Source organism: Dama dama, chromosome 25 (assembly GCF_033118175.1).
Source record: "Dama dama isolate Ldn47 chromosome 25, ASM3311817v1, whole genome shotgun sequence".
In the NCBI taxonomy this organism is placed as follows: domain Eukaryota; kingdom Metazoa; phylum Chordata; class Mammalia; order Artiodactyla; family Cervidae; genus Dama; species Dama dama.
The window spans coordinates 57,664,779-57,686,542 of NC_083705.1; the positions used below are offsets into that span (position 1 = coordinate 57,664,779).

The 21,764-nt window shown below is 38.5% G+C and overlaps 1 protein-coding gene across 2 annotated transcripts in view; it reads left to right on the forward strand.

Moving 5' to 3' along the window:
• CDH12 (cadherin 12) overlaps positions 1-21,764 on the forward strand; it is a 305,281-nt gene that overhangs the window by 258,426 nt on the left and 25,091 nt on the right. For both annotated transcript variants that reach the window (XM_061129640.1, XM_061129641.1), the window contains 2 exons: positions 1,862-2,115; positions 17,689-17,825. In XM_061129640.1, coding sequence (XP_060985623.1) covers positions 1,862-2,115; positions 17,689-17,825 — 391 coding nt within the window. The remainder of the gene's footprint in view (positions 1-1,861; positions 2,116-17,688; positions 17,826-21,764) is intronic.

Genomic DNA, 21,764 nt, shown 5'->3' on the forward strand with positions numbered 1-21,764 from the left:
TTGATTTGTGATTTTTTGATTTCACAGCAATTTTTTTTCCTTTTCTTTTCCCTTCTTCACAGGAAACGCATAAAACAGAAATCTAGTCCTTAAAAGAATGAAAGGTGCCCACTTTATTTCCCCCAGGTGTACTAAGGCCAAAAAGGGATGTGTCAACACAATTAGCACATCATTGGAGTCACACTGCTGCTGCTGCTGCTAAGTCGCTTCAGCCGTGGCCGACTCTGTGCGACCCCATAGACGGCAGCCCCCCAGGCTCCCCGTCCCTGGGATTCTCCAGGCAAGAACACTGGAGTGGGGTGTCGTTGCCTCCTCGTAATGGAGTCATACTAGAGGGAATTAACTGAGAAAGCAGAAACTTCTAAAGGTCCCAGAAAATCACTGTGTTAATTAACTATATTCATGTTAATTTCATGTTGTCTTAGTTTGTCACAGGTGATTAGAAGTCAGAGCAAGTGACCTTAAAGTTTTTGTTTTAATTAAGCACTGCAGCAGCAGCATATTTCTATAATGTAATATTTCCAGTTAATGGGAACATAAAACTAATATTCAGAAAAAGGGTAAATGTAAGCAAAGTGAAAAATCAAGGATCATGACTCCAGGGACAAATTACATCTAAATATTCTGTCTAATATTGTTATTTAATTATATATGCTCAAAGCCTTAATGCTTGGTCAAATATTCTGATAATGCATTATAGTACCTACCAATTACATGTGTAAAGCTGACAAATATAAAGCCCCAAAACTAGACCTTGCTGCTGGGAAAGACTGAAGGCGCAAGGAGAAGAAGACAACAGAGGATGAGATGGTTGGATAGCATAACCAACTTAATGCTCATGAGTTTGAGCAAATTCTGGGAGGCAGTGAAGGACAGGGAAGCCTGGCGTGCTGCAGTCTGTGGGGTCACAAAGACTCAGACAGAACTTAGAAACGGACCTTAGCAACATACATAGACCTTCTACAGCAAAAACACTTAGATATTCAAAAGTATTTAATAGAAAAGGGTATTATCATCAAAATAATAAAAATGATACAACAACAACAACAAAATACATTTTGCTACACCAAATTCTCAGCTGAAATAGAAAAAGAAAAGATTAATTTCAATTTTGTTGTATTTGTAATTACTGCTTTGATCCACCAGATGTCAGCATTGGATAAGACCAGAAAATACTTCATAGCTACTTGATCTTTTGTGGTGACTAGTCAGAGGAAAGGAATAAGCCCTTCCTAGGACTTCCCTGGAGAAGGCCATGGCAACCCACTCCAGTACTCTTGCCTGGAAAATTCTATGGACGCAGGAGCCTGGTGGGCTGCAGTCCATGGGGTCGCACAGAGTCGGACAAGACTGATGCGACTTAGCAGCAGCAGCAACAGGACTTCCCTGGCGGCTCAGACGGTAAAGCGCCTGCCTACAATGCAGGAGACCCAGGTTCAGTCCTTGGATCGGGAAGGTCTCCTGGAGAAGGAAATGGGAACCCACTCCTGTATTCTTGCCTGGAAAATCCTATGGACGGAGAAGCCTGGTAGGCTACAGTCCATGGGGTCGCAAAGAGTCAGACACGACTGAGCAACTTCACTTTTTCCCAGTGACTTAGCAGCAGCAGCAACATATATGTGTATGCATATGTCATTTGAATGCATGCAGCTGATTATCTTTACAAGTTATCCAGGCATTTTTACAAGTGGTAGCTTCTTTTCTTAAAATGTTTAACTTTTACTTCCCTTACCCACTGATCTTTAAAGGAAAATGATAATTTGCTACTAACTTGCAAGTTACTCTGCAGCAAGGTCCGTCCGTCATCCTCGCCACATCCTGTCTGAAAGTATCTCTCACTTTTGTTTTGTCCTCCCCACAGCCATTAGACTTTGAAACAAAGAAAGCTTACACTTTTAAAGTAGAGGCCTCCAACGTTCACCTGGACCACCGGTTTCACTCCGCGGGCCCTTTCAAGGACACGGCCACGGTGAAGATCAGCGTGTTGGACGTGGACGAGCCGCCGGTGTTCAGCAAGCCACTCTACACCATGGAGGTTTATGAGGACACTCCCGTGGGGACCATCATAGGTGCGGTCACCGCGCAAGACCTGGACGTGGGCAGCAGCGCCGTTAGGTGAGAAAAAGCAGTGCTTTCTCTTCTATGTGTCAGAAAGAGAAAGAAAAGAAGGCTCTGACCAGGCTTGTATGAATGATTTAGTTATAGAATGCAATGCTTGAAAATGTATCGACTTTTCATGGTAGGTAGAATAAAGGAAGAGCCATTGAGCTTCCCTGGTGGCTCAGCTGGTAAAGAATCCGCCTGCAATGCAGGAGACCTGGGTTCAGTCCCTGGGTTGGGAAGATCCCCTGCAGAAGGGAATAGCTACCCACTCCAGTATTCTGGCCTAGAGAATTTCATGGACTGTATAGTCCATGGGGTCATAAAGAGTAGGACAAAACTGAGCAACTTTCATTTCATAGGGTTTGAGCAAAAACATCTGATAGCAATCCCCTTTAATGGGGTTTAGTAGTGACCTGATGTTGGACTTGTCACTCAAGCTGATCAACCTCAGGTTTTATCCACAAAAGGGATTTAGTAGTCAGCCTAAAAGGAGGCGTCTCACAAATAACGATATTAAGATATGTTCAAGGTGCTCGAAATATCACACATATATAAAACACATTTTTCAGTTATTCTAAAATCTCTGTCCCCTACCCAAAGTTGGTGTTTGAAAAAAGATTGTTCAAGCCTGAGTAATTTGCAGTTCATTTTTTCACTGGCAATTGCGTCTCCTAAGAGAGGCACAATTGCAGTCAGATTTAAGGTAAGATGCGTTGTGGAGTTGCTCAAAGTCCAGACTTGCCAAGGAGCTCCTTATTGGCATTTGGCTGCTGAGTAGTGAGTCCGACTAAGCAATCAGTAAGACCAAGCAAGAGTAAGAAAGTGTAAGAAAATACTCACTCTTCCCCCACCCATAAATGCCACTTACATTGCTCAAATATGGTAGCATTCCCTTTTCCACACTTATAAATTGATCCTGTAAGATATTTGGAGATTTGTTCTGATTCAACTTTGCTTCTTCTGGATGCTTAATCTGTGCCATGTGTCAATGCACCTACAAAGAGGGCAGGAGGGGTGGGGAATAAAAGAAAAGAAAAAAAAAAGAACATATCTACAAAACAGAAACAGACTCACAGACATTGTGGTTGCCGAGGGTGGGTGTGTTGAGGGAGGGAAGGATTGGGAGTTTGGGCTTAGCAGATGCAAACTAAAATGAGACATCGAAAGAGAAAAATGGGGTTTGTTTGCAATCTTCTAACTCTAAAGGGTCGAAGCTTTGTATACAAAATCCAAACCAAAGAACACATTAAATAGACTTTTAAAGCAAAACAGTACTCTGTTGCATAGGAAAAATACATAGATGCATGCAAGATTTTAAGTCGTGGGGTAATGAGTGATTAAAACAAACAAATAAACCAAAAAGATCAACCTTTCAGTGGTAGCCTCAACACATTCATAGCATAGAGAAAACTCTCAGGCAATGGCTTGAAAGCATAGAATCTCTTCTCTTTGTATGTGTCAAATCTATCCCTTACAGTGGCCTGGATGCCTTCCTTCTTGAAGCATGTCTGTGATCAAGAGAGAACTCTAAAAGAGCACATTTGTCTTGAGAAAGGGAAGAAGTGCCATTATTTAGCACCCTTACCAATCAGGTTGAATCCTGGCTCATTTCCTCATTGGGTTCAACTTGTTATACATGCTCAAATTACAGCATGATTCACTTTCAGTTAAAGTCCAAAAAAGTCTGTTTGTCATCACTGTTCACAGGGGCATTCTCAAGAATCTGCTGCGTTAGTAGTTGTTATCCATTAATCTGTCATCATTCATCAGTCTTGTTCCTGAACACCCTGTGTGTGCTGCTAGTCACTGTGAAAGTAGAAAATGCCTGCTGAGTAGATTTACAGGTAATTTTAAAAATGTAAGCAGAATGGAAGAAATATTGAAGGTTGTAAAGAAAACAGTAAAAAAAAAAAAAAGGTAAATAAATATGGATTGAAACTCTCTACACTTCAGTAGATGAGACTTGTGGGACATAGTGGGACATGATATCTTAGGGGACATACTAAGTAGTTTAATTTGCTATATGTTATATTTTTGAATACTGATTGTAACATGATAGGGTCAAGATAAGAATAAAATATTATTTTAATGAAATACTTAAAAAAAGTCAGAGCATTTACAACTAAAAAATATCACCCTGTAAAGGTAAAGATAAGAATTACAAACTTCCAAGCATAAGGAAATAATTAGATCAAGATCCAAGTGTGTGGAATAAAAGAAGGCTACACTGTAGATAAATTCTCCAGCTACAAGCCTATCTTCTTTGTTTGTTTTTCATGTCACAGAAGCTAGTGTCTGACAAGTGCTACTTTGAAATAAGGGAGCATCCTTAGTCTTATTTCTAATGGGTGGCAGCCAGATTCACTGGAGCTGTAGACACAGATGGATCTAATTGAGCCCCGTGAGGGGTTGTCAAAAGACAGAGGTGGTTTTGAATCAACATAAAAGTTGTCTTACTTTCATGTCCATGGAGGAAACAGTAGACTTGAATCAAGTCAGTTGAGGAATGTGGAGTATGAATCACTTTTAAGCCTGAAAACATGTTTACTCACATAGGAATGATAGTAAAAATGTGTTATAAAAAATAAGCATTAAGACGACAAATTACTAGGCATGTGTAGGTATGTTCTGTTTGTTTCCTCTTGCTTTACTGCATTTACTGCTTTGCATTACCCTTTTCATAGGGTTATTGTGCCTGGTATTAATTTAAGACTAGGATATTCCACATGGTTGAGTATTTTATTAATATTATTATTTCATCATCAGTTAGCATAGCAAAGAGCCAGGAAGCAATGGCATTAACTGGAACTACACAACCTTAGAAGAAAGGTTCAGTTATGTGTAATGCCCCCACAAATAATCATGTCCTGTCCCCTCCTGCCATGAGCTTAATTTCTAGCTATTGTTTCCTTTACATTTCTAGCCTTTGTCTTCTTGTTGTTGTTCAGTCCTTAAATCCTGTCTAACTCTTTGCCACCCCATGGACTGCAGCACACCAGGCTTCCCTGTCCTTCATTATCTCCCAGAGTTTGCTCAAACTCATCCATTGAGTCAGTGATGCTACCTAACCGTTTCATCCTTTGCGCCCCCCCTGCTCTGTTTGACTTCAATCATTTCCCAGTGTCAGGGACTTTTCCAGTGAGTCAGCGCTTTGCTGACCAAAGTATTGGAGATTCAGCATCAGCATTTGTCCTTCCAATGAATATTCAGAGTTGATTTCTTTTAGGGTTGACTAGTTTGATATCCTTGCAGCCCAATGAACTCTCAAGTCTTCTCCAACACCACAGTTCAAAAACATCAATTCTTTGGCACCTCAGTCTTCTTTATGGTCCAACTCTCACATCCATATATGACTACTGGAAAAACCATAGCTTTGACAGTATGGGCCTATGTCCACAAAGCGTTGTCTCTGCTTTTCAATACTCCATCTAGGTTTGTCTTAGCTTTCCTTTCAAGAAGCACATTTTTTTGTTTTGTTTTGTTTTGTTTTTTTTTAATGGCTGCAGACATCATTCATAGTAATTTTGGAGCCCAGGAAAATAAAATCTATCACTGCTTCCTCTTTTTCCCCTTCTATTTGTCATGAGGGGATGGAACTGAATGCCATGATCTTAGTCATACTCAGTGGCAATTAACTAACAGCAAATAGTGATGTTGTAATAACTTATTCTTTGGCCAGAGATTTTTAGGCATCAGAGTGATTATTTTATAGCAAGAGAAACTGAGGCACAGGAAGACTCAATTATGACTTCAGTAAAATGGGAATGACCTCCTTGATGGCTCAGATGGTAAAGAATCTTCCTGCAATGCAGGAGATCCAGGTTTGATCACTGGGTTGAGAAGATCTCCTGGAGAAGGGTAACCCACTCCAGTATTCTTGCCTGGAGAACTCCATGGATAGAGGAGACTGGTGGGTTACAGTCTATGAGGTCACAAAGAGTAGGACATGACTGAGTGATTAATTTGAACATAAGTAGCTAGATTCTAATCATTCTGCTAATAAGGGCTAATTGAGGTATTTATCTAGGTTTTTGCATTGCTTTGTAATTCCAGAAGTTTTGGAAATACAAATAAAATTTAATAATGTTCAGTGACTTGTTAAAATAGAATGCCAAAACATGTCAGTAAAAAATGTACACTATGTGATCTTTAACATGTGATAACCATGGACCTTATTATATGCCAGCAAGCATACTAAACACTTTACATAGGTTCATCTTGTTTAAAACTTAAAATGACTTTACTTAAACCTGAAAAGAGTTGTATTCAAGTATGTGAAAATTGACATTGATCTGGCTAGAAATATAAAATCAAAAAATACAGTTATTTTGCTGACTTTTGTACATATGGGAAAAATTGCTATTACTTGAGATTCAGTACCTTTTATTTTTCCAGATCACTACAAAGTCCTTACAAAATTTAGATACAGCTAAGAATTTATTGACAGAATTCAGTGGATTTATGATACAGATATATAGCTCTAATTTTTATAAGAATTGGATCTTGATATCCAATGATGAATTTACTTTTATTTTAAAACAAATTTTGCATTTTTATAATGAAATGATGGCTAAAATGTCCAGATAATAGTTATGATGATGAATGTCTTGAAGCTATCTTTCTGTGCTTCATGTAACTCCTCAGAATGAAGCAATGCCCAAGTCTATGTTTTTCATTTGATTGTTGTTTTTTCTTTGTTTTTGGTCACACCACATGGCATGTGGGATCTTAATTCCCTGACCAGAGATTGAACCTATGCCCCCTGCATTGGAATTGCTGATTATTAACCACTGGATGGCCAGGGAAGTCCCTAAGTCTATGTTCTTTATTACTTACCTAAATGTTTGGGGTTTGTATTTTGTCTGCTAGAGTTTCAGTTTCTTTGCTTTCTCTCAAAGGGTTGAGTGCTCTATGTAAGTGTAAATTTCACAGCTCTTTTCCTCCTCTCTATAATTTACATACTTTTAGAGAATAGCTTTTTCTAAAATCAGTTATTTAGAGTTTTTATATTTTTGATTTTTTAAAGATTGTTACTTCAAATATATCCTAAGCTGATATAAGTCTTTCACCATGAAAATTATTATAATAGTCAATCCAGTTCACAAGCTGTCCAAGGCTATTTTTGAGTTAAGAGAATGTGAGTAATTTTCAGAGAAAAGGAGCTAAAGAGTTGATAAATCACAAGGAAGAAATGGAAGATTAGTTATCATAAAGAAAAAAAAAGCAAACAGAAAATAAAAGCTTTCTTTCAAACATGATGCCCATATTTGTGTATTAAATGGTAAATGACTCTAGTTACAATGAAATCTGTCTTCAGAGACATTGGCCATGGTGTTCAGTGAGAGTAAAGAGATCCAACTTGATTTGAAAACAACTGACATTTGATTCAGGTCAAGGGAATAGTTGTGATATGGCTACATAAAAAGACTTCAGAATAAGTATGTCTGGATATTCAAAGATATAAAACAAATATTTCCAAGCTTGAAATGTGATCAGGTCATTATTAAAAGGAACAGTCAGATATCTTTATAAGATAACTCAATGCCCTCATGCAAATGTACGATATTATGGATGGAACAATAAATCCAGCCATACTCTAAAGAAACTTTCTGCATAATCATTAAAACAAAATACAATTATTTTATCCTTCTTGTTTGAGAAAGACTGTTAACAAAAATTCAAATATGTAAATAAGATAAAAGAAGTAAGAATATAGAATTTTGTAATACTGCTGCTTAGTCCTTCAGACATGTTCAACTCCTTGCAACTCTTTGGACTATAGCCAGCCAGGCTCCTCTGTCCATGGGATTTTCTAGGCAAGAATACTGGAGTGGGTTGTCATTTCCTCCTCCAAGGGATCTCCCTGACCCGGCGATCAAACCCATATCTCCTGTGTCTCCTGCATTGCGGTGGATTCTTTACCTGTTGAGCAATCAGGGAAGCCCCCCGATTTTTTTTTAAGGAAGCAACAAATACTTCCTAGAGGGTTTTGGCAAGGCTTCATGGGAAGACCATAAGCAAAGGTGTGATCACCTAATTTACTCGCTTATCCGGGTAGTACTGTTCATATTTTTAACACTGAAAAAACTTTTACTGCATGCTTGCTATCTAAGTTCTTAAGTGTAGAACCCATATTTAATCTATATTTGCCTAAACTTAATTTTCTTTCCACTAGAGGAAGCTGCTGTGAGGTCCCTGCAGAATAAATCAAAGACCAGGTTTAAAGGCTTGGGGGCAGAGGAGAGTTGACATCTAGCTATGTAAGGCCATACACAGGCAGAAAACCACGTGTGACTATTAAAAAATGACTAAAAAAAAGAAAATCACCATAGTGAGGAGACCTTAAGCCACATTGAAGAAAATAAAAAAGTATAACGGCTATGATTTCAATGCTATGTAGATTATGGAATATTCCTTTACTATTAGAGACCTATTTTACACTCATTACATGCCTCTAGATGGAATTTAAAGGTAGAAGAACTGTGCCTTTATTAATTTCATAATTTGATAATGCATTTATCTTTTCATCAGACATTTAAAATAAACAAGGGAATCTATCTTAACTGATATATGACTTAATTCTGCTGAGAGGAAACTAAGAATGAAGAGGAGGATTAGGAAAAAAAAAAGACTAGCAGGAAATTAGAACTACTATTTAACAAAGTTTGAAAGTTTGAGAGAAACATATAGGGATTCCCAAGAAAACAATGTAATTGTGAAGTTGATGAAGCAGTTACATTCTAAGTGTTGTATATGACCTAAGTTCTCTGTAAAATGTTTATGGAAATAGATTGAACTGAATTTATTTTCATTTAGTTATCTGCAACCAGACATAATTTTTTAAAGGCAAACAAACGGAATAGTGGAGGGAAAATATTTTGGTCATTTTTTAGTAATTTAACAAAATAATATTTCCTACCTGGACTTGAGTCATCACTTCTGCATTTTATTGCTTAAAGAATGAAATGTAATAATTTTAATATAACTCTGTGTCATCAAGTACTTTTGTATAAAGTGTGTTTGAGAATTGGGACAGGGTCAAAGTTAGCTTTTCCATTAACTGTGAGAAAGTTATTAGGCAAATTAAAAGAAACAATTTTAAGGGAAATGCTTACCTAATGAAGAGAGCAAAACTTCGAGACATTTCTGAAAACTCATTTACAGAAAAGTAATAAAATTGTTCTCTGTCAAGTGGCTTGTGAAGATTAAGTTAATGCATTAATTTTTGATTTCCATTCAATTATTAAACCAAATTTCTTAGCAACAGTCACTGTGCATACTAGGAACTATAGATTTGTATCATTTAGATCATAAATACCTTTTTCATTTGAATATCATCTTCTCATTTAATAATATAAGATGACTCAAACACAGTCAGTATCTAAAGGTTTTACTTTATTTAAACAGGTGAGCTGGGCCAAGTTAGACATTTCATATTATAGTGTTGTGATTAGTTGCAATTAAGATATCAATCTACCCTTAGATTGGATGTGGGCTGTAGCAAAATAAACTACTGATGGCTCACACTGGGATGGTGTTTTGCAGAAACTAATTGAAGGCATTTTAGAACTGAGTCGTGTCTTAGCAGTACCAGTAGCATGTCTTCTCTGAAAATATCCAGGAAATGTAGGAGTGTTTTCATTGTCCGTTCACCGATGATCAGTTCTTACCAATATCCCCTAATTGTTACACTGGGCAAAATATCACAATAGAAAATGGTCATTGTCTCAAGTTTGCCATTCAGTCAGGCATAGGGGTTAGCCAGTCACACTAAGATAGGACCTTAGGAAAATGCCAGGACCTAGTATTAAGAGTTTGACCAGTTCTAGGAGGATCCTGAAGATATTTCACTAAGTAGAAAATATTAAGAAGGCAGTAAGCTTTCTGAAGCTTCCCTGATGGCTCAGTTGGTCAAGTATCTGCCTGCAATGCAGGAGACAGGTTTGATCCCTGGGGTGACAAGATCCCTTGGAGAAGGGAATGGCAACCATTCCATTATGCTTACCTGGGAAATCCCATGGACAGAAGAGCCTGGAGGGCTACAGTCCATGGTATTCCAAGAGCCAGACATTACTTAGCAACTAAACCACCACGAAGCTTTCTGAGAGGATAACATACAAACAAAGGGGGTACCAACTTCACAAGATGATGGAGATAAAAACTAGATGCCAGAAAATAGTGAATGAGGACCAAGCAAAAACACTATTGTAAGAAATAAAGTCTGACACTGTTCCAGTGGTTTGTACTTGTAGGATTTGTGGGGGTTTTGTAGTTCAGGAACATGCAGATGTTCAAGCTGGTTTTAGAAAAGGCAGAGGAACCAGAGATCAAATTGCCAACATCCACTGGATCATTGAAACAGCAAGAGAGTTCCAGAAAAACATCTATTTCTGCTTTATTGACTATGCCAAAGCCTTTGACTGTGTGGATCACAATAAACTGTGGAAAATTCTGAAAGAGATGGGAATACCAGACCACCTGGCCCACCTCTTGAGAAACCTGTATGCAGGTCAGGAAGCAATAGTTAGAACTGGACATGGAACAACAGACTGGTTCTAAATAGAAAAAGGAGTACATCAAGGCTATATATTGTCACCCTGCTTATTTAACCTTCATGCAGAGTACATCATGAGAAACGCTGTGCTGGAAGAAGCACAAGCTGGAATCAAGATTGCCGGGAGAAATACCAATAACCTCAGATATGCAGATGATACCACCCTTATGGCAGAAAGCGAAGAAGAACAAAAGAGCCTCTTGATGAAAATGAAACAGGAGAGTGAAAAAGTTGGCTTAAAGCTCAACATTCAGAAAACTAAGATCATGGCATGTGGTCCCATCACTTCATGGAAAATAGATGGGGAAACAGTGGAAACAGTGGCTGACTATTATTTTGGGCTCCAAAATCACTGTAGATGGTGATTGCAGCCATGAAATTAAAAGATGCTTACTCCTTGGAAGGAAAGTTATGACCAACTTAGATAGCATATTAAAAAGCAGAGACATTACTTTGCCAACAAACTTCTGTTTAGTTAAGGCTGTGGTTTTTCCAGTGGTCATGTATGGATGTGAGAGTTGGACTGTGAGGAAAGCTGAGCACTGAAAAATTGATGCTTTTGAACTATGGTGTTGGAGAAGACTCTTGAGAGTCCCTTTGACGGCAAGGAGATCCAACCAGTCCATCCTAAAGGAGATCAGTCCTGAGTGTTCATTGGAAGGACTGATGCTGAAGCTGAAACTCCAATACTTTGGACACCTCATGCAACGGGTTGATTCTTTGGAAAAGACCCTGATGCTGGGAGGGATTGGCGGCAGTAGGAGAAGGGGACGACAGAGGATGAGATGGCTGGATGGTATCACCGACTTGATGGACATGAGTTTGAGTAAACTCTGGGAGTTTGTGATGGACAGGGAGGCCTGGCATGCTGCGATTCATGGGGTCGCAAAGAGTCAGACACGACTGAGTGACTAAACTCAACTGAACTGTAGTTCAGGAAGGTTTTTTTTTTCTTTTCTTTTTGCTGCACTGTGTCTTTGTTGTAGCATGCAGGATCTTACTTTAGTTGCCTGATGAGAGATCCAATCTGAATCCCCTGCATCGGGAGGGTGAAATCTTAACCACTGGATTTCTAGGGAAGACCCTCAGATGTTTTAAAGTTGAAAGATATATATGTTACAATTTGGTGCTACAACAAAGCATACAATTATGTGTTAGAAAGAAGGACTTTTGTTTTAAATGAAAAATACTACAAAATAACGGATAATGTGGAAAGAGAGTAGGAGGAAAGGATACATACACACACGTGTACATGTGTGTAAACATTCCACATGTGTGATTCTATAACTAGATACATATATTTTATCTCATTTCATCTGTACCACACTTTCCCTTACATGGCTAGATCGGCATTATTTTCCGAATTTTATAAGAGACAAGGAGAACAGATAATAGGGAGAAAGATTCCTAACCTAATTGCGCAAGGTAAGTGAAGGAACTAGTATATCACCCAAGTTATCTCTCCAAAAAGTTCATGGTCTTCATTCTATGTATATTTCTTTGCCTCTCAGTGGTGGCTAATTAGGGAATGCAAACTTTATCTCAGTGTTCGACTGAAATAACTAAATAAATGAAATTTGCCTGTTCACTTTTCAATATATTGAATTTTGGTTTGATATATATATATACACATTATGTATATATGTGTATGAATCAGCAGAGATAGGCACCTATTTTATGGATACAATATTTAAGTTCTTAAGTTTTTAAAGTCATTACCGGAAAAAGTTAAAACTACAGTTAAAAATGACCTGCGGGTATTCCCTGGTGGCACAGTGGTAAAGAATCTACCTGCCAATGCAGGAGACACGGGTTTGATTCCTGGTCTGGGAAGATCCTACATGCAACAATACAACTAAGTCCGTGGGATACAATTGTTGAACCCATGCTCTAGAGCCCAGAAACGCTGAGCTCATGTTCTGCAACAAGGGAAGCCACCAAATGAAGAGGCCCGTGCACCACATCTAGAGAGTAGTTCCCACTCTCCCCCACTAGAGAAAAGCCCACGCAGTAACAGAGATCCAGCACACCCAAAACAAACAAATAAATAACATATTTGTAAAAATTATATTTAAAAAATGACCTGTGAGTGTATAGTGATTCATTGTACACATATTCTGTCTGAATCAGCTTTATAAATTGTAAGATACTGTAAGCATTAACTAGAAATAAGATGATCAGTTTTTCCATTTTTTTCCTGGGACCAAGGTGTTTTTTGGGTCTCAGGACACTCAGCGCTAGTCCTGAGAAAGTCCTCACTCAGCAAACCCGAAATAGTGTATTGTCCTAAGTAAGACATTCTTAGAGTCCTAGATATGTTTCCTTGAAGTAGAAATATTTAATTATTCTATATAGCAAATGAAGAAACATTTATTCAAGAAGATCGACTAAAACTCCCTAAGAACAGCAAGAGGCTATGGCGCTTGACCCAGGACCTGCTCTCTCACTTCCCCTCTCGTCTGTCAGTTCAGCCGGATGGAGAATTCTCTCTGGACCCTGGACAGAATGGTTGAGAAAAGATGGCTCCTCTGTCCTCAGCTCTCAATCCTGGGGTATATCATCTTGCTGGAAGGGGCAGGAATGCCAGTGTTTCCAATCTCCACCTCTGAGTTCTCAGAAGCAAAATTCCTAGTTGAGCAGTTGGCCAGTTGCTTCCTCCACTCAGCCTCACTCACAGGGAGAAGTCCTCTCCCAGGCAGGCTGGAAATTTGGAGTCTAGTCACCCTCACTTCATATTGTTTGCTTCATTCCTGGAGAGTCTAAATGAGAACAGTGAGAAGACCATCCTGCCTCCATCCAGGACCTGTAGAAGTTAGAGAATTTCTCAGGGTAAAAGAGTCTGTAGGACTAGACAACTTTAGCTCTTCCCAAAATATTTGCTTCCCTTTATTTTCCAGCTTTAATAGACATAAGGTTATGAAAGCACTAATTATAAAAATGTTTTACTAAATTTTTTGCTCTATCAACATATTGTTTGTTGTTGTTGTTTACTTGCTAAGTCGTTTCTGACTCTTCTGTGACCCCATGGATGGTAACCTGCCAGGTTCCTCTGTCCATGAGATTTCCCAGGCAAGAATACTGAAGTGGGTTGCCATTTCCTTCTCCAGGGGATCTTCCTGACCCAGGGGTCAAACCTGTATCTCCTCAATGACAGGTGGGTTCTTTACCACTGAGCCACCACCAGGGGAAAAATATGCTAATATATATGTATATGTATATGTGTATATGGGCTTTCCTTGTGGCTCAGCTGATAAAGAATCCACCCGCACTATGGGAGACCTGGGTTCAATCCCTCAGTCAGGAAGAGCCCCTGGAGAAGGAAATGGCAACCATTCCAGTATTCTTGCATGGAAAATCCCAAGGATGGAGGAGCCTGGCAGGCTATAGTCCATGGGTCGCAAAGAATTGGACAGGACTGAGCAACTTCATTTTCACTTTTCATATATATAATAGCACATGGCTACATAGGAGTGAAATTTCTATATTTTATTAGAATTAAGTTAACATAAATTTTAATCTATGTTAAGCAGTATATAGTAAAACCTGGAGCAGATAAAAATAAAATAACTAAAAATATAGACTATAACATTATTATTTAATAAAAGAATTAATATTCCATCAGAATAATATGCACTCAATGCGAAAGGAAGTAGCAGAGGAAAAATCCAGAAACACCACACCTTCACAATCTTCAATCTATAGAAGTGAAATTTCCAGTAATTGGAGCTTAGCCCAAGTGATGAATTAAATGAAAAAAGAAAATGAATGAATAAGTTTAAAACATCTTAAAACTTACCACCTACCACACAACTTGAATATATGGAAATGACTGACTTGTTCAGTTTAAATTGGGAAATTGTATAGTATGTGAAGTGCTAGTCACTCTGTTGTGTCCGACTCTTTGTAACCCCATGGACTGCAGCCCACCAGGCTCTTCTGTTCATGGAATTCTCCAGGCAAGAATGCTGGAATGGGATGCCATTCCCTTCTCCAATAGTATGTGGATAAAGCTATTATTTAAAATAGGGCTTAGGAAAAAAGGAAGGATATGCTTGAAAAGTGAGACTTTATTGTAGTGCTCAGAGCAAAATATGTTTGTTAAGATCAGAACAGAATGGTCACAGGAAACAATAATTAAAAAATGTTTCATCCATGAAAAGTGTATGGGAATTCCATCCATTGTGTATGGAAATTAGTAATAGTAACTCAGCACTGCAAGTTATATTCAGGCTTTCCAGTCACACTTAGATTTAATGCTCTACAATATCTGTACCAAATATTAATATTTTTACATCAATATTTGATTACTCTTGGTGCTTATGGTTTTCTGAGGAAACCCGTTATGACCTTGTGCAGCTCTGACATCTAAGTCTTCATTCTACTTATCCAAACTAATAATTTCTATAGATTCCATTTTCCTGTCCTATCTTCATCACACTTAAAGATGACAAGTAAATCTAACATCCACTTCACATGAGTATCCTAGTCAAAGTAAAGGACACCGGCCTGTTTCGTGTCTTCTTTCCTTCAGCCTGCACGTGAATGTGTTCTAAATCTTTTCAGTCATGTCTGACTCTTTGTGACCCCAAGGACTATAGCCCACCAAGCTCCTCTGTCCATGGGATTCTCCAGTCAAGGATACTGGAGTGGGTTACCATGCCCTCCTCCAGGGGATCGTCCCAACTAAGGGATCAAACCCATGTCTCCTAAGTTTCCTGTATTGCATGCAGGTTCTTTACCACTAGCACCACCTGGGAAGCTAAGAAGAGCACCACAATAAAATAAATACATACTTAATGCATAATTATTCTACATATATAACACATCATTTGTAATAGTAACTTCTAAACAAACTCGATGTAAGGAGCATTTTGAAAATAAAGGTTATACCTTAGAAATCAAGCCTGATTTCTACTACAAAGAAAGTAAAACTCAAGGGTATTTTGTTTTCATTGCAGGAGAAGTGGGTTTGGTTTTGCAGTCTATGGTTTTGCTGCTGCTGTTGATGTTCCTAAAATATCTTTCCTCTTCACCCTACTTTGTCTGCCTCTCTCTTCTCATAAATAATTCCTTTATAGCCTTCTAATGCCAGTCAAACATCGTGTGCGGGGAGGTTTGCCTGAACCAATAGGTGTTGAACCAGGGATCTTCTTTGTACTCCTGTATTGTCTTTTCTGTCCTTCTATCAAACATAATAATCCTCTTTATATACATTCCTCCAACTAGACTCATTATTAGTGAGCATTATACTTTATAATTTCCTTTGTGCTTCAGCCCTACTACAATGTCTGCAGCATAGTGGGCACTCAGCAAATATTTAGTGAATTCTACCATTAAATACCAGCCACTGTTAGTCTACACCAGCAATTCTTCAGAAATGCTATAGTCACCAAGGGATTTCAGTGACAATCTACCTCAAATTAGGCATGTTACCAAGCTGAATAAAGGTGCTGAAAACGGGTACTGTGAGAAGATGCTTTTTTGTTCCAAAAAGGGCATCTTGCAATAGAGAGAATGAAGCTCATTATATGCTGTACTCTCTGGCTTTTAAGTTCATTTATAATTTTTGAGATCATTTCTATGGGACAGGATGCTACACTGAACTCATAAAGCATCAATGAATTTCAAAAATCAACAATGGAAATATCAAAGGCAGATAAAAAGCTTGGTTCTTACTCTGATCCTATCAGTTACTAATGAATACTGACAAGTTATAAATCAAACAATAAATCTATAGAGACAAACTAGTTTTGATCTAGTTCTAAAATGTTACGCACACTGTCCCAATTTTAAATAACCTGTTTGTCAAGATTAAAACTTGCTATTTTGAAACACAGGCTTTAATTAACATTTCGTGATGACCGGGGATTTAGATGGGCTGACTACAATGATGTCATCTGTCTTCAGCCACTGTTTGTAAGGACCTCACCTTGATTCTCTAATCACAAAAATGGTGATAAATATATTTTGCATTTAGCCTTTTGATTAGCAGAGCCTTTTCACTTAAAATGGCCCATTTAAAGTTGGTAAGTCTACACAATGATAATTATGTGGGAAACATTTATGACCTGGTTCAAATATCAGCTCTAAAACTTTCTAATTTTGTGAACTTCAGGAGTTTCCTCACCTGTGGAATGAGGCGATTAATAATATCATTATTTAGGGTTGTTGTGAGAATTTATTAACATACATAAATATTTAGAACAATACCTGGCACATGGAAAGATTTCAAAATGTCTTAATATGATGATTGAAAATATACCTTTAAAATGATTTTATATATATCACTGTATATGTTCACTGCTACATAAAGATTTATACAAATGCATATTTTTTTAAATTCATATTCTTGGATTTCTTATTCCAACTGTTTCACATAAAGAAAGCGGATCACTTACTATCAAGGAGTTTGGCTAATAAAGAACATAAAGAGACAGTATAGCCAAGGTCACTTTTTTTAAGGATCTTGTTCTGATACTTAAGAGTAATAAAACAATCATGGTCCTTTTTTGTGTGTTTGAGGAAAATATTTCTGTGCAATTATAGCACCTGTCAGTTTAAGAATTTCCCTAGTTTCCTTAACATGATTTTTTTTTTTTCTGTCCGTGGAGACAAAGATGCTACCTCTTTTCTGACCTAAGTTCTTTGTTACTGTTTCCAGATGCCTACCCCACCCCCAGCTCTTCCCACAGCCACCATTAAGGAATCTTTTACTGCTTGAAAAAGTTTTAATATTCAGCAGGTTAAGGAAACCCATGGTCAGCTTTAGAATTTTAGTCTCTGCTGAGCTTTCAAGGTGTCAAGACCCTAAAATAATATGAACAGCAGGAGTACTAAATCTTTCATTATTCCCAGTTTCCCCTTGAGCATACTGACTTTGCAATAAAGAAGCTGTCACTTACACTCTTCTTTATTGCAAGGTGGGTAATAGCTACAGGGAGAAAAATAAGGAACTGTGTCAGCTTAGCCTGACTGCCATAATGATGAATGTGTAATCATTGCACATTTGCATCTCCTCTTTTTGTACACAGGTACCTCATAGATTGGAAGAGTGATGGGGACAGCTACTTTACAATAGATGCTACTGAAGGAACCATCGCCACTAATGAATTACTAGACAGAGAAAGCATCGCGCAGTATAATTTCTCCATAATTGCGAGTAAAGTTAGTAAGTATGGCATGGACGGGATCAATGTTATACTGCAGTTCTTTGAATTTCACACTCTTAAACGAGTCCCCGCTGAGCTGTTTTTCAGTTTTGGACTGACAGCTGAGTGGTCTCCTGGGGAAACTCAGAAACCTGCTCCTTTCCCTCATTGTCCAAGTCCAGAAAAATTGTGACAGCTGCCACTGCACCTTTTTTGCAGGACGGCAGGGATATCTAGCGGTGCTTTTCATGGTGTGAGCTCACTTCTTTCCACCCGGTAACCTTAAAAACCCACCATCATTCCAATGTCTTTCCACATTGCACCCCTGTATATATTATGCAGAGTTTCATAGGCCAGGCAGGAGGGAACCATCATCACATAAAATCACCTGTTCTGAAACAGTTTTTGAAGTTAAAGAGAGCATGATTTTATTTATTTATTTATTTTTACTGTGTTATGTAGCATGTGGGATCTCCATTCTAGGGGTTGAAACTGTGCCCCTTGGATGCACAGAGTCTTAACCACTGGCCCACCGAGGGAAGTCCTAAAGAGAGCATTTCTAAAGTCACCCTCTTCTTTCTCTCTTCTTTCGTTAGCATATGAACACCATTGTGGAATATACAGGAGTTTGTTTTTTTTTCTTCCATTTATTTTTATTAGTTGGAAGCTATTTACTTTACAATATTGTAGTGGTTTTTGCCATACATTGACATGAATCAGCCATGGATTTACATGTATTCCCCATCCTGATCTCCCCTCCCACCTCCCTCTCCACCTGATCCCTCTGGGTCTTCCCAGTGCACCAGCCCTGAACACTTGTCAGGGTGGGATGTTTATACAGGAGTTTTAAGTGCAATTCTTCAAGGAATCATTTGGAATCTATAGGCTTATTAGGCATTACTCCTTGTGTTGGCTTCTGCATGGTCCAGAATCCTCTAGACTGTGATGGTAGGTCCGGTGGATTTGGCTGGACAGTAGAGGATATTATCAAGGTGACAAGCTTCCTAAGGTAACAGATCAGGATAGGAGTGGAGACACTGGCTATCAACATCGTTGTCTATAATGGAAATGCATCATAGCAGTTCTTCTGCATAAGGTCTATTGAAAGATTTGAGGAAATTCCTTCTAAGTATCTTGTATATTGCTTTCCTCCTATTTCCTTTTGTGCATCTGGTACAACGTTCTGGCAGCTAATGTCAATTTCAATGCAGGGAAGCACTAACTGAAGATTTCTATTGAGAGGTTTTTGATCAGTCTGAATTCAGTGCGTATACATAGGAAAGACTTAGTCACACTTGTTGTGTCTGACTCTTTGAAACTCCATGGACTGTAGCCTGCCAAGCTCCTCTGTCCACAGGATTTTCCAGGCAAGAATGCTGGAGTGGGCTGCCATTTCTTCTCCAAGAGATCGAACCTGTGTCTCCTCTATTGGCAACCTGGTTCTTTATGACTGAGTCACTGGGGAAGCCCATTTTATATATTCTAGTGTGTATACGTTAATACCAAACTCCTAACTTATCCTTTCTCTGATTTTCCCCTTTGCTAACTGTAAGTTTGTTTTCTAAGTCTGTGAGTTTATTTCTGTTTTGCAAATAAGTTCATTTTTATTATTTTTTTAGATTCCACATAAAAGTGATATCATATATTTATCTTTGGCTTTACTTCATTTAGCTTAATAATCTCTAGAATCATCCATGTTGCTGCAAATGTTATTATTTCACATTAATCTCTCTCATATACCCCTGGTTGATGAGAGAGCACTCCCCTTTTTGCCAGTGCTTCTAGGATTAAAACGGACTGGCTAAATGGACTGCCCAAATACTGACTCTCTTCATGTAATTTTTGTGTTATTTGGTGTTGGGGTTCTGAGCATCCTATCTGCCCATGAACTTGCTATGAGCACCCAGTGGTAGACCCCATAGCTTCTTAATTTCAGGTCCAGGTCCCCTTGTGCTGCAGATGGTTTTCTTGGGAGAGTTCATAGCATGGTTTCTCAATTCCAGCTTTCTATTGTGTTCACTCGATCCTGAGGAAATTCGCGCATCCCTGCCATGCTAAACATGTAGTCTGAAGGCTGCTCCTCGGCTGTATGCTTTCTCTGTCTTGCTGTCTCCTTTCAAATCTGCCTTCCTTGCTCAGCTAGCCTCTCAGAGTGGATCGTCCAATCCGCTGCCTCAACAGACATGCTGTCAGGAGAACAGAATGGAATGTTAGCTTCGCCCGTTCTCTTTAAATGCTTTTCTGATTAAAAATAAATGAAAAATAAAAAAATAAAAAGTCATTGCCAAACACACACACACACACACACAAAATAAAGTTTCCTTTCCTGCTAGATATCTTTCTTCTTTCCCATATCACCTCCTATTATGGTTACATATGTTATTCATCATCTTTTTCATACTTTCAATAATTTCAACTCTGAATTATTTCCTTTATCCATAATACTGGGGGCAGTTTAACCATAATATAGCTAAAAAATAAACTGTAATTTTCTGTGACAAGTGGAGTGAAAATGAGATATCTAAGTTATGGGGTAGAAGACCTCTATGAACTACATTATATTCACTCTAATGATTTGGATGTATTAGGTGATAACTGACCAGAAGTAGCCTATTCAAATAATTTCTATTGTCTAATACATATTGTCTATAGCAAAAATAGTCTTCATTAAAGCTATCCTGTGTCACCTAACCTTTCTGTTAATACACATGGAAAATGTGCATTTTTTTTTAAGGCAGATATTAGATCCAGTACCTTAACTAAAGATGAAAGCTTGCCTCTAGTTCTTCACTCACCTGTACTGTAGCTCCAAAAGTTCTTCTCCCCATGGGGTACAAAAGCCACCAAAAACCATCATCGTGGTGTGAGGGCACGTGTAGTAGCAGGTTCGACACCTCAGGTCAGAGCCTGGCCTGCAACCATTTGTAGAATGTAAGGGGAGTATGCACTTTACAATGCAAACAAGTGTCATTGTTCCTAAGTCTGTCATTTTTCAAACTTAAATGAATTAAAAAAAAATTTTTTTAATTTTATGTTGGAGCATAGTTGATTAACCATATTGTGCTATTTTCAGGCTATATTTTGTTAATTATCAGTATAATTAGGGCACACACTGACTCCACTCTAATCTCTACATCCTATGTCAGGTCAGTTCAGTTCAGCCGCTCAGTCATGTCCAACTCTTTGCAACCCCATGGGCAGCAGCACGGCAGGCTTTCCTGTCCATCGCCAAGTCCCAGAGCTTGCTTACACTCATGTCTGTTGAGTTGGTGATGCCATGCAACCATCTCATTCTCTGCCGTTACCTTCTCCTCCTGCCTCCAATCTTTCCCAGCATCAAGGTCTTTTCTAGGAAGTCAGTTCTTCACATCAGGTGGCCAAAGTTTTGGAGTTTCAGCTTCAGCATCAGTTCTTCCAATGAATATTCAGGACTGATCTCCTTTAGGATTGACTGGTTTGATCTCCTTGCAGTCCAGGGGAATCTCAAGAGCCTTCTCCAACACCACATTTCAAAAGCATCAATTCTTCAGTGCCCAGCTTTCTTTATGATGCAACTCTCACATCCATACATGACTACTGGAAAAACCATAGCTTTGACTAGATGGACCTTTGTTGGCAAAGTAATGTCTCTGCTTTTTAATATGCTGTCTAGGTTGGTCATAGCTTTTCTTCCAAGGAGCAAGCATCTTTTAATTTAATGGCTGCAGTCACATCCTATGTAGTTTTTACCTAAATGCAACTTAGGAAACCCCACAGTATGGAGTCTCATCAGTTATGTTGGCACTCACTGGGACGTATGCAGAACTGGGACTTAGACTCACAACCCATACATATGCACACCTTGTCAGAGGGCAGCTGGCTAATGTTTCTAAATTATCTACCTCGATCCACTCCACTGTCTATTCAAAGACTACTGAGAGGAATTATCATCTTCAAAGAAGTCTGGTGAGACAAACACT